Genomic DNA, 12,314 nt, shown 5'->3' on the forward strand with positions numbered 1-12,314 from the left:
CACACACACACACCTCTCTCTCTCTCTCTCTCTCTCTCTCTCTCTCTCTCTCTCTCTCAAATAAATAAAAAAATAATAAAAAAAAATGAAAAGAGAATAACAGCAAGGCATAAGGGTGCCATTCATTCCAAGAACTCTGATTCTTCATTTCATTCTTTGAAAAAAAAACATTTATAGCACCTGAGAAAATGGAGAATGGTACACAAATAACGGTCACTTTTTGAAGTGAAAACCTCATGAAATATTCTTAACACTAAGTACTCTCCCAAAACATGAATGCTGCTCAGATTTGAAAATCTAATGTGCCGAGGACTGCAGCCCAAAATGACGACCGCTAGCTCCAATCTATGAAGGCAGTTCGGAGCACGCCTTAAAAGTGATGTCCTCAAAAGAGTATACCACGTGATTTTTAAGATTTAATGATTTTGTGAAAAAAAAAAAATTGAGAAAATCCGGTTTGTTCAGTACTTTTTTTTTTTTTTTAACAGAGCTTCAGCCTTTTACATGTTAATGTAACTCTACTCCAGGCAAGGTAGGAAATAGCGCACAGGCACAGCGTCTTACTTAGCCAAGCCTCCTTTCCATCACAACACAAGGACACCTTCTGAAAACAGCGTGAGACTTAGTTCTCCAGTGAAGAGCTCCTTCTAAAGGAGTGCTCAGGCCTGCTTTCCCAGGTGGTAGCTACCACTTCCCAACGGTGGTCGGGGACAGACACACTTGTGTATGTTATCTAATGTACAGTGAGCACTTTTAAATTATTTGAAAAGCTCATTATAAAATGATATACAACAAGAATGTGAGATTCTCAGCAAATATAGATTTAACAGGTTTATGACCATATTATACTGTTGACTTTCACTGACAGCTCTCAGACTTTCCCTTTTTTTCAGACAAGGTCTTGCTATGTTGTTCAGGCTAGCCTTGAACTCTGTGTGACCCAGGCTGGCTTAGAACTCACAGCAGTTCTCCTACCTCAGCCTCATGAGTGGTGGGATTACAGGCACACACTGCCATGCCTGGCAACTAGCCTTTGCCTATTGTAAGAAAAAGACTTTGGGGGAAGAATTAAGATAAATGATACACTGCACATTATACCAAAGATTTATTAATAATATCCTTTTTTTTCTTTTTTGGTAGTACCTGGCATAGAACTCAGGACCCTGTGCTTGCCAGGCAAGCACTTATTCTACTGAGCTATCTCCTCGGCCCCAATCAATAATAACCTTTGACATTATATTTTCCTACTAAAATCCTACTCATCATTACTTTATATTTTTTAAATTCTTGTTCTACTTAGATAATATCTACTAAATTAAACATTAAACAAATAATAATGACAAACGTAAAAATTCGTACAAATTTCAGGGGTCTTCCATGGAACTTCACTCGATGGAAAAGCAATGGAAGCAAGAAATTCATCCACCTGCTTTAAAGACAGGGCATTGTGAAGGGTTTCTAGAGGACAAATAGACGGCACCATAGAATACAATTCAAAGCCTGTAAGAGAAAAAAAGAAAAGTGAAAAAGTAAAGTTGGATATTTCAAAAACCAGTAATTAAAAAGGAAGCTGATCATTGCTTAGAACTGGACATTTCGGTCTTTTCACTTATCACACATGCAAACATACGAGACCTCTCAAGTCATGACGCCAGATGCTATGCAATATAGAACTGAAACAAGATGTGACAAAGATTTCATTTTAAATATAAAAATAAGCACATAGTACAGCATGCACACAGTTTCTGTCTATACTGGTAAAATCTAAGAGTAAGAATGAAAGAAAGAAACCTAGGGGAAGAAAAGAAAATTCGGTTTTTGTTTCTTAAAATCAAGTATATTCAACAGATGAATAAACTGATGGTATAAAGTGTCCCTGATGTCAGGACACTAAAGTAATCTGTTAGAAAATAATTATGCAATTATTTGTGAAGTGTGATTTCACACTTTTCTAGGTGTGCGAAGGCGGCACTCCTGTCTGATGTGATCATAAAACAACAGTCCTTCACTTCTGCTGCTATGAAGATTCTGAAACATGTTTCACCTACCTTACTGAATTAACACCAATGATTCTATTACTGGAACTCACTGGGTGAGTAACATTAGGCCAAGTAAAAAGCAATACAAATCACAAATACATTCATATTTAACAATGGCACAGAAATACAAAAATTTCATGGAACGATCATGCACCTAGGTATTAATAATATCAATGAAACAAAAGCACTTAACCAGTCATTCCTTTTCAACAAACAGGCTATTCACTTTTAAAAAACATTGTCTATTTATTTAAAATTATTCAACTGAATGGCTTTCAAAATTGCTTTCACATACTGCTAAAATAACATGTCTTTCTGCATCTACTCAAACTGATTCTCCTTCAAAAAAACACTTTAAAAAATTAAACTTACGTAAACATCCAATACCATTAATTAAAAAGTTAAACTGAATTCCGAGTGCATGGCACATGCCTGTAATCTCAGCTCTTGGGAGGCTGTAAATAGGTGGATCACTATGATTCTGATCTAGTAGTGAGACCCTGAATACCCTGCAGACCTTCCCTAAAAACAAAACACACACACACACACACACACACACACACACACACACACACAGAATTTAGATTGCAAAATAGATTTCTTGCTACAGTAGATGCGCACTAGTTTAAAATGTTCAGTCCTTTTACTTAAAATTTGGCAGGACTTATTGACCCCCAAACCACTGCAATTCTCAGAAGGAAAGGTAAATTGCACTGATTAAAAGGGAATCTAATCTTCTGATGAAAATAAACAAGGCCAGGGCCGGCCAGATAGCTCAGCAGATTAAAATGCTTGCTTTGGCAGACACAGGGACTGAGTTTGATTCCCAGTGTGCCCTGCTGGCCCCGACCCTGGGGACACACTGAAATGTGAGTGAGACTGGGTGTGGTGGCGCACACCTGTCATCCCAGGTTTGGGAGGCTGAAAACAGGAGGATCACTATTGAGTCTGATCTGTGTAGTGAGACCCTGAGACCCTGTACTAAATATATATTAAGAAAAAAAAAAGGAAGAAAGAAAAGAAACAAGGCCTTAGAACATTGGTATGCTTGACTTTCAGGTAAGAATCAAAGCATGACAGAACATTACACAAACTTGAAAAGAAAACTATAATACTGTAATAGCAGCTAAACACCTAAGTTAGCCACTAAAAAAAAATCAAGCTTGCACAGCTGTTAACATTTCTTTTTTAAAGTTCAAGATCCATGCAAGTAAATGCAAACCCTTTCTTTGTATGACACTGAATAGAATATATTTTTCTCCTTTCCTCGTTTATAGGGCTTTTGTTAAGACTTTCTTTTACTTGCCTGTTAGATTTTATAACAAGCAAATGACAATAGGATTATGTTGCTCAGGACATTTTCCCCTTTATCTTCAGGAAGCTTTTCTTTTAATGTACAATGAAAGGGTTAGCACAGCAACTTCAGAAGCCGCCCTGCTGACATGTTGAGAAGCTAAAAAACATACCCCTGGAGCCTAGCCATCCCACAGAGGAAGTAGACCAGCACCTCTAGAGGTGGGGGCGTTCTGCACAGAGGCCCAGAAAATAAGGTAGAGCACTGGCAGAAGACACTTGTTTCACCATGCTCCTCGAGCTAGAGGAAGGAAGGCTAAGTCCATGCCACGCGTGGCAGACGGAGATCACAGCGAATTTAGAAAAATAAAAAGTAAAAGGAAGAGTAAATGACAGTGGATAGGACAGATAAGATAACACAGCATAAAAAAGAAAAAAGCAAATCCTGAAAGCCCAAAAGTCCACATATTTCTAGAACTGAAAGGAATGCATTTTATGTGTATTAAATGGTATAATGTGTGGAAAAGCCACATTTTCTTAAAAAGTCTAAATTAGATGAATACAGAATTACTCTACTTTAAATTAAATTTATCAAATTATTAATTTTTATTTTCAGCAAACATAGAGTTCTCCTATGTAAAACCTACAACCCTAGCTTTAAACACATAAGCATTTGGTGCAAAAACTAGAGTCTTAAACTTGTATTCTTTTTGGCAGTACCAGGGATTGAACTCAGGACCTTCTGAGCTATCTGCCTGTCCCGCCCCCTTCTTAGCATGAGTTCTGCATTCTCTGAGACCTCTCTTTTTCTTCTAAGAGGCCCTCATTTATATGATAGCTTTAGTAGCTTCAGCTATATCAAATGAGCATCTTTTTCTTCAAAAAGAAGCATTTAAAGAGCTACAATAGCACATGAGGCTTTAAAGTTACATTTTCACTTCCTGAGGAAGAGATCTTCGTATTCCACCTTTAGGAAAAACTAGTGCGCTGTTACCTAGACGTGTTGTTAAAGGAGCCACCTGGGAGGGAATGCCGTAAGCTTGTGTTGCATCCCAGAGATTCACAAAAGCTTGAGTACGTTTAGAGCTACTTGTGGTTAAAAAATAAGAGTGACAAAAAAATTACCTTGATTCCAAATAAAAGCAAAAATTCATAGGTTTTAAAAAAACTTATTTGGTTCTAAAGTATATTTAAATGATCAGTAAATATTCTCTCTTGTCCCACAAGATCAACCTTAAAAGTAAGCTATAACACTAATAATTCAGCTTCTAATTAACTGTCACAAATTTTGTCTATTTAGCCCCCAAAATGTAATTGAATTGAGCTTCTAAATTTTAGGTCTTCTTCCCATCAGGAATCCACATCTGGAGAAGAAGCGGTGGTGCTAAGAGGAATCGGTTGCCGGGAAACGGCAAATTGTGTAGCTCCACAAGGACAAAGCGAGCGCTGACAGGGTTGAGTGCTCCAGACCAAGTCAAGTTTTGCTTAGACCAAGAGGTAAGGACAAATAATGCGCACAGTGAGACCTGCATATTCTGGTTTCCAAGAGCTTTTCAAGACACTTTTCATTTCACTATTTAAGATGGGTCGTTTTATGTATTCGTTACATATTTTAATTAAAAAATCGTGATCAGAAAAGGAAGAAGAAAAACATTAAAATTATTAAGAACAAATTAAATAGCAATGGCTGAATTTAAAAAATATGTGTCAACTGATCACTTGAGAAGTTAGAATTTTTGGGCATTAATTTAGATTAAAACTCATCAATCATCATTGCCATTTAAAAGTCTGACGAGCAACATTAAATTATTGTGTAAATTATAACTAGAAAGGGAGCTAGACAGTATCAACAATTTGAGTAAATTGAAATTATATGCCAATTGAAATTAAGGATGAAGAAATGAATGATACTGCACACCCCATATTGTGAAATCAAAGAAAAATTATAAAGGGATGAAGCAGGGGAGTATCTTTTAAAATAAAAGCAAAACGTACCATTGGTTGGGTGTCGAGCAAATGAGATAGAAAACCTTTTAACAGCAGAACCGCGTGTGGCGTCTGAGAAAGAGAAAAACAGGTACCTGAAATCTGTAACAGCTACCAAAAGAACACTTAAGAAAAGAGGGAAAAACAAATATATGAGGAGGTTAGAATTAGGTGACGTGTGGAAAGGACAATGAGAGAAGGCAATAAGCCAAATACTGGTGAAAGCAGTAAACTGGCTTGATGAAGAAGCAAAATGTTTAATGAAACATACAAAAAAAAAAAAAAAAAAAAGACAAGCAGGATGAGCTGGAAATTTTGCTAAATCCATGTTTTACTGACTAGAGCAAATGTACAGGTATGTGAGCAAATTTTTAAATAATGTTGCTCTTGAAAGATCTGAAATCATCTCCCTTATCAGCAAAAAGATTTGAGCCAAAAGGCATTCTGAATATCAAAATATCAAAACTTAAAATACACTAACAATGACAGGATCTCCTATAGCCAGGAATCCTAAAATATTCTCATTCTATATTTTTATAAAAATATTGCCAAGATATTTCCTCCATTAATAAATATTCTATTCACTTCAGTTCAAAACTGACTAAGTAACATGAAGATGAACAACAAACAAAGTTCAAAGAAAATTTATTCTTTATAATACGTATTCTCAATTTCATAAAAGTAAAACACACGTGATACAGGTCTAAATTTTCCATTTAAACCAAGTATTCACTGTTGAAGTCTAGCTGTAATTAACTGATGCAACATGGATCCAAACTATAGGTAAGAGAGCACTGACAGTCGTGTAGGTGAAGGGTGCGAGGACTGCAGCGGAGTTAGTGGCCTTAGACTGGAGAACTGCAGCTCCTGGGTGTGTGCGTGGGTGTCGGCACGAGTGTGTGCGTGCGTGTGTGCACATACCATCTATGCAGCCGGAAGAGGTCAGCTTTTTACGATGAGTACGAGCATAGTCCTGCAGGTTGGGTGCACTTGAAGAACCCCCGAGCACTGAGGTGCTAAACAGGCCCGCACAGTGAGACCCTGATGGGAGTCAGAGAAGATACATACAGCAACGGGTGTTCTTCCATTCACATTGGGAACTCATGCAGCATGCAGTTAACACGGCTCTTACCAATACACAGGCGGCCCTTGGCAGGACCTTGCACAGGCTCACAATATGCTGGTAATGTCCTCGGGATATCAGTTTTAATACAGTGCTTCTAATAACCACCACCATGTATTACATGTGCAAGTGGGCTGACTCAGCACTGCATAAAATGTTTTCTTTGAGGAAATGTAATAAGCCCACACAATAATTAAATATACATATCCTAAAAGCATTAAAAGCACTATCCTAAAAACTAATCCAGAAGAGAAGGGATTCTGACAATCAATTTACAACAGTAGGCTACGGGAAAAGACAAAAACAAAAACCAAAACCTTTCCTAGTAAAAATTAACCTATATTAAATCAATACTTTTGAATGCAGGCCTGCACATGAAGAATCTCTTGTGATGCCCCTAAGACATGTCATCATCCTTATGAAACAATGGACATCAAAGCTTGTATGCTGGTGATAGCAGGCCAAATAACTCTGCCTCAGTCACTCAGGCCTAGTCAATGTTCAACTGAACTTAACAAATGACTTAAGACATTAACTAATGATACCCCTGATAAAACACATCATCAGCAAATAAAACACAGCCAGTGTAAAAGGACGCTTCCTTTGAAGCAGAAGTCTTTACACTCGGGCAGAACTTCATCTACTGGGGAAAGATTAAATGAATTTTTATCAACTATATTATAAAATTCAGTAAGAAAAGATAATACGTAAGTTCCCATAGAGATATAGTGGGACTATCAAAAGCTATCAATGTATGTTATATGTACTTTTAAAAAATTCTTTAAATATGTAGGAAGGCTTTCTCAATTGTTTGTCCTTTTTGTCTTCTTCATTTCTTATGTTTCTTTTTTTTTTCTTCTTCCAATTTTACATGCATGTATCTGGTAATATGAATAACTGGTTGGAAGACAACATTATGCATTACAACACTGTGGAACCCATATTACTTTGTTAAGTGAAATTCTGTATCACTTGTAATTTTTTTTGTTTTAATTCTAAGTTGTACTCTAAAAAATAAAAATATAAAAAAACTAAATGTGTAGGTATCAACAGAATTCATATCTTATTATAAAGACTGCAGGATAGTTTAAATTTTCAGTGAAATCTATTTTGTTTTTTTAAACCTATTTAGACAACTGTTCATGGACAATAGTATGCCATTAACTCCTATTGTTCATCATACATGAGCTTAAAACCAGTGAACTTGGAAAAATATTTTCCAATGTTGCTCTGAGTGTTGGCAAAGAAACAATTATGTTCTATAGCTCAATAAAAGTCTACCCTTCTACATTAGTTTTACTTTGGTTTTCCTTAAAAACTGCTCAAAACAAAAATTAATAAAACTGGAAAGTATTGGAAACACCTAAAAATTTTTCTCTAATCAGAAAAAGGAATGGTTCTTCTTTGTATGCAATCAGATCTTTACATACGTATCAACTAGGTAAATAGTTTTTAATCTTAAATTGTATAAAATTAAAAACTAGCATTGACAAACAAATTGGTTATCATAGTGGACAAAAGCTTACACAACAAAATTAAATGCTACTAACATCAAAACTTAACTGTGTATTTTGAGATGTATAGCTCCACATTCCTTGGTTAGTATGCACTGAATACAGACTAAAGCATAGCATTTGGTCATGTTTTCTCCACTAAAGAGTTTTCCATGTTTGCACAGTTTTGAGTTTAAGAGGGAATGAAGCAGTTTTCCTTACACCACATACCTACGGTAGGGCTCTGCTTCTGTTCCACGAGAGTTCTTGGGGTTCGAAGGTAATTAGCATTTTCAGATACAACCTGCACAAGGAAAGCAAAATAAATGAAGCAAAAGGGTTTAAAATACATTCAAAAGTCCATATGCAGCCTGTTCCAGACAGACAAGGTTAATAAGCTGTATGGTAAATATTAGTAGAAATATATAAGATACAAAAATCATGCAAGATCCCTTCTGAAGGGAGTCCATTTCATGTCAGGGCCTTGCAATGAGTGGTGCGAAGCAGGCATTCAGAATGAAACATCATGTATGAAATGAGACAGATGAAAAGAAACAATTAATAGATAGATACAATTTCACTCTCTCTTAAAAGAAGCAAAATGCCCACTCTTAAACAGCTCCTGTATTTTAAGGGGGGGAAAAAACAACTACAAACAAAAGAAAAGACAGACAGACTGCTGAGGTCACCATACAATTACTGATCCATGCATGGGCTTTATCAGAGTAACCGTTAATAGTCACAGCCTTAATGGATACCATAATCCCTTTTCCTATAATCAAGCATATTACATTTCCAAAAGGAAATTGCTGAAGTTATCAGAAAAGTCACGTGTGACAGCGGATCTTCCATTAAGGTTCCACGTGTCATCACAGAAAGTCCTTCTGAAGTCATTTTAGTTTTGAGCCGGATTGCTGGTAGATGCACATGCAGCTGGCCCTCTCATCAGGTACTTCCAGAAAAATGACAGTGAGGGACGGAACGGTCTGTATTAGACCTAGATGGCTGATTAGCACTAAGTCACATAAATTTTAATATTTTAAAGAATGTTTACATTGTCAGCAAATTCCAAATGGAATCAAGGTTTCAATTATAGGTGAAGAGTTAGTAAATTTTCTTACCATCAAATTACATGGTTTTGTTTCTGGAAGTTTTAAAAGACAACTAAAGTCAAAGAAAAATTTATTTCCTTTTTACATAATTTTATTAGCAAGCAGAAGTTCCAGGAGAATAACATTTATTTTTTGAATCCTGGATATATAAAACCTGCCCAGTAAAAATGTTAAACACATACAATGTCAGTGGTTTCTTTCCCTCAAATATTATGGGATCTCATAAATATTTTTAAATGAACTAAAACACAGAAGGATTTACTCTGATGAGAAACACAAGGGATTAGATGCCCTCCAACACAGCTGTTTGTTGCTCTGAATGTGGGGAAGAAAAATGTTTAATGAAGTAAAGTTTAAAAACCTGTTGCCATGAGCCAAAAATACTGGATGTGAAAGCCAATGATTTGGGGGAGACAGGGGAAGAAGTGATTTGTTCCCCTGATCTGCGTCTTCGACGCCCAGTACCCACACCACTGGTGTAATGCAGCCAGGTACCAGTACCCTCTGGGCTAGACACACTCAGGGGGCTCTCTTCCTGGAAGTGAGAAAGGGGGCAAAAAAAACAAAAACAAAAACAAAAAAGCAGAGCATGCAAAGTTAGATACAACAGAGCCAAATGATCAGAAAGAAAAAAAAAATACAGTTCTCATTTGCTTATCAATTTTTAAAAAAAACTATTCCACTAATTTGGGAGCCAAATATTACAGTATTTAAGAATTTGACAGGAATGACATAAATTTAATGGGATAACAACTATAAAAATACATTACTAAGTCAAAGTATCTAAAATACTTACATAGCTTAAGTTGTCCCTTCTCTCTTAAAACTAAAAAGATTTTAATGTTCTTTTGGCAACTGTTTAATATAAAAGTATTTTGTTTAATTTTACATATTCACAAGATCTAAGTTTTGGATAAATTTTTCAATACAAATACTAAAGTACTGTACATAAGGTTAAAGAAATTTCAGTGTACATAACCTACACACATCAAAAAAAATCAGATTATAAAGTGGATACATATTATACTTGTCTATACTGGCAAGCTATCATTTGATTATACCCTCCAAAGATTATTTATCTAGGGCAGCAGGCAAAACACACAGCATCCATTCTCAGTTTACATGTCTGCAAGTTCATATTTCAGATAACGAGAGAGAACAGGGTGAAATCTACTTGCACACAATGAAGAGAAGGGCCTTTCTTTTTGTATCTTTTAGGAGTACAAACTTCTGACATCCATGGAGATGGTGAACACTGGAACAGATCTTCAAGGTTTAACTTGAATAATTTACCTTATGAAGTAAAAGTTTAGCACGGCATAGAAATATCTCTTGAAAGCAACTATTTAAGTATTCGTGGAAAAACAAATTAAAATATGTCCTATGTTTTAAGAACTAGCAAGGGCAGTGACGTTAAAGGCTTTGCAGATACAGATGAGTGATAATACAGGAAGGTTTACACATCATTCTGGCTCAGGGTTATGCAAACTTTTAAGAGGGCGAAAGAAAGGGCTTTGTAGTAAAACTATTACCAATTAGATTGCAGACCGCTAGCTGAACAACCCATCAAAATCACTGCCCTCATATGTTTGGTTTTTTTTTTTCAATAAACTACCAATAGTGGTTTTAAGTCATTTGCCAATTTTCTGAAATTCAGGATATCTGAGTACAACCCTAGATTTCTTATTTTTCAAATAAGGTAAAATAGAACAGATAATTTCAAATTCTATAACAGTACTATTTTTTCAACCACCCTTTAAAAAATAATTGAAAATATCAATGTTCTAGGTAACCCTAATACGTAAACTTTTTCCATGAAAGTTTTAACAGGATATTTTATTGATAGCTGTTGTTCTTGTACATAACCATCAAATTTACATTTTATAAAGATATGTTTATGCCATTTGGAGCTATAGAAACGAGCACAATTCTTTTTGTTTATATTCTTACCCACCAACTACTAATGCTATACCTGATTTAGATCTGGAATACACATATGTCAACAATAAATATTTCTAACTTAAAAGTTTATGGTTCTTTCTATGTTAAGTTTAATTTCTCCTTTTACATTTTTATTAGAACATTTAGAAAAGACTTATAAGCACTGACCTCAATCAGTACTAGGAGAATAATCCTACAGAGAATAGATAATTGAAAGTAAAAGTTTAAAGAGTAAATAGGTATTAAATATTTACTTAACAAACTTCATTCCAACTGCTTAACATTACTTTTAAATGTTATTTGAGGAGTTATTTAATATTATTCCATCAAAGAGTTTAAGAGTCTAACTTATTTAATTATAGATCTTAATACAAAAGAAAAATTTTCAACTATTATCATCAAACTTTCAAATCTTTACTGAGATTTTTGCAATGATGCTCACAATTTGAATTTTAATTTATTTTTTGTTGTACTGAAAATTGAATCCAGGCCCTTGCACAGGCAAACACTTGTTTCCTAGTACTGCTCCTTGCTCTCCTTTTCTGAGAGAGTGTCTCAACAAGTTCACCAGGATAGGCCTTAACTTGCAACCCTCCTCACTCAGCCTCCCAAGTGACTGAGAATACAGGTGGGAACACCATACCAGATACATTCAGGAATTAATAACTTAATCTGCAATGGCACTTAATCAGTTATTATTTAAACATCTCTGGCAATGCCTGCCTAGTTTCAATAAAAATTATTCCTGGTCTTTTAAGACTTTTTTAAAAGCTCTTTAAGGAAGAACAACCTCACACAACAAGATCAAAGAAAAAAGATTAGTTTATCAGATTCTTATGCCTTGTATTCACTTTTGTTACAATAACTGTACATAAAGCTACAAATTCTAAAACGATTCTTTGTTTCCTCTACTGCCTCTATACTTTTACATATATTTTGAAATTTGTTAAAAAACAGATAAATTTGAAAAAAAGTTGGTAGGCTCCCAAGCTCATAATTAAAGCTGTATTTTCTTTTCAGTTTTATTACTATATAGTTAGTTTACCTTATGACAAACATGCTCTGACACATACACTTACTTCATTTGTGGCCATCTTCCTAGATCGTGGAAGTGGAGACTTCCTGTGTATATGAATTGGCTCTGACACCAGTGGTTTAAACAGTATAACAGCTCGATCAACCTCATCTCTTTTAGAAGTATGTGGCTCGTCATCATTATCAATTTTAAAAGATCTCTTGCCTTCACTCTGTGAACAAAAATGTAGTGTACTTAAAATTTAGATTTAAAAATTTCAGATTAATAAATTCAATTACCAACTACATGTTC

The 12,314-nt window shown here is 35.2% G+C and overlaps 1 protein-coding gene across 15 annotated transcripts in view; it reads right to left on the bottom strand.

Annotated features, from left to right (window-relative positions):
- Positions 1–12,314, bottom strand: part of Ppip5k2 (diphosphoinositol pentakisphosphate kinase 2) — an 84,594-nt gene that overhangs the window by 14,871 nt on the left and 57,409 nt on the right. For 4 of the 15 annotated variants that reach the window (XM_023708373.1, XM_023708375.1, XM_023708370.1 and 1 more), the window contains exons 24-29: positions 12,067–12,234; positions 9,408–9,581; positions 8,166–8,238; positions 6,240–6,359; positions 5,328–5,390; positions 1,360–1,500 (exon numbers count right to left, since the gene is read on the bottom strand). In XM_023708373.1, the coding sequence (XP_023564141.1) occupies positions 1,360–1,500; positions 5,328–5,390; positions 6,240–6,359; positions 8,166–8,238; positions 9,408–9,581; positions 12,067–12,234 (739 nt within the window). The remainder of the gene's footprint in view (positions 1–1,359; positions 1,501–5,327; positions 5,391–6,239; positions 6,360–8,165; positions 8,239–9,407; positions 9,582–12,066; positions 12,235–12,314) is intronic. The other 11 variants (XM_023708387.1, XM_023708383.1, XM_023708385.1 and 8 more) reach the window with 6 other exon arrangements.

This window comes from Octodon degus, unplaced genomic scaffold, assembly GCF_000260255.1.
Source record: "Octodon degus isolate 3935 unplaced genomic scaffold, OctDeg1.0 scaffold00009, whole genome shotgun sequence".
NCBI classification, from domain to species: Eukaryota; Metazoa; Chordata; class Mammalia; order Rodentia; family Octodontidae; genus Octodon; species Octodon degus.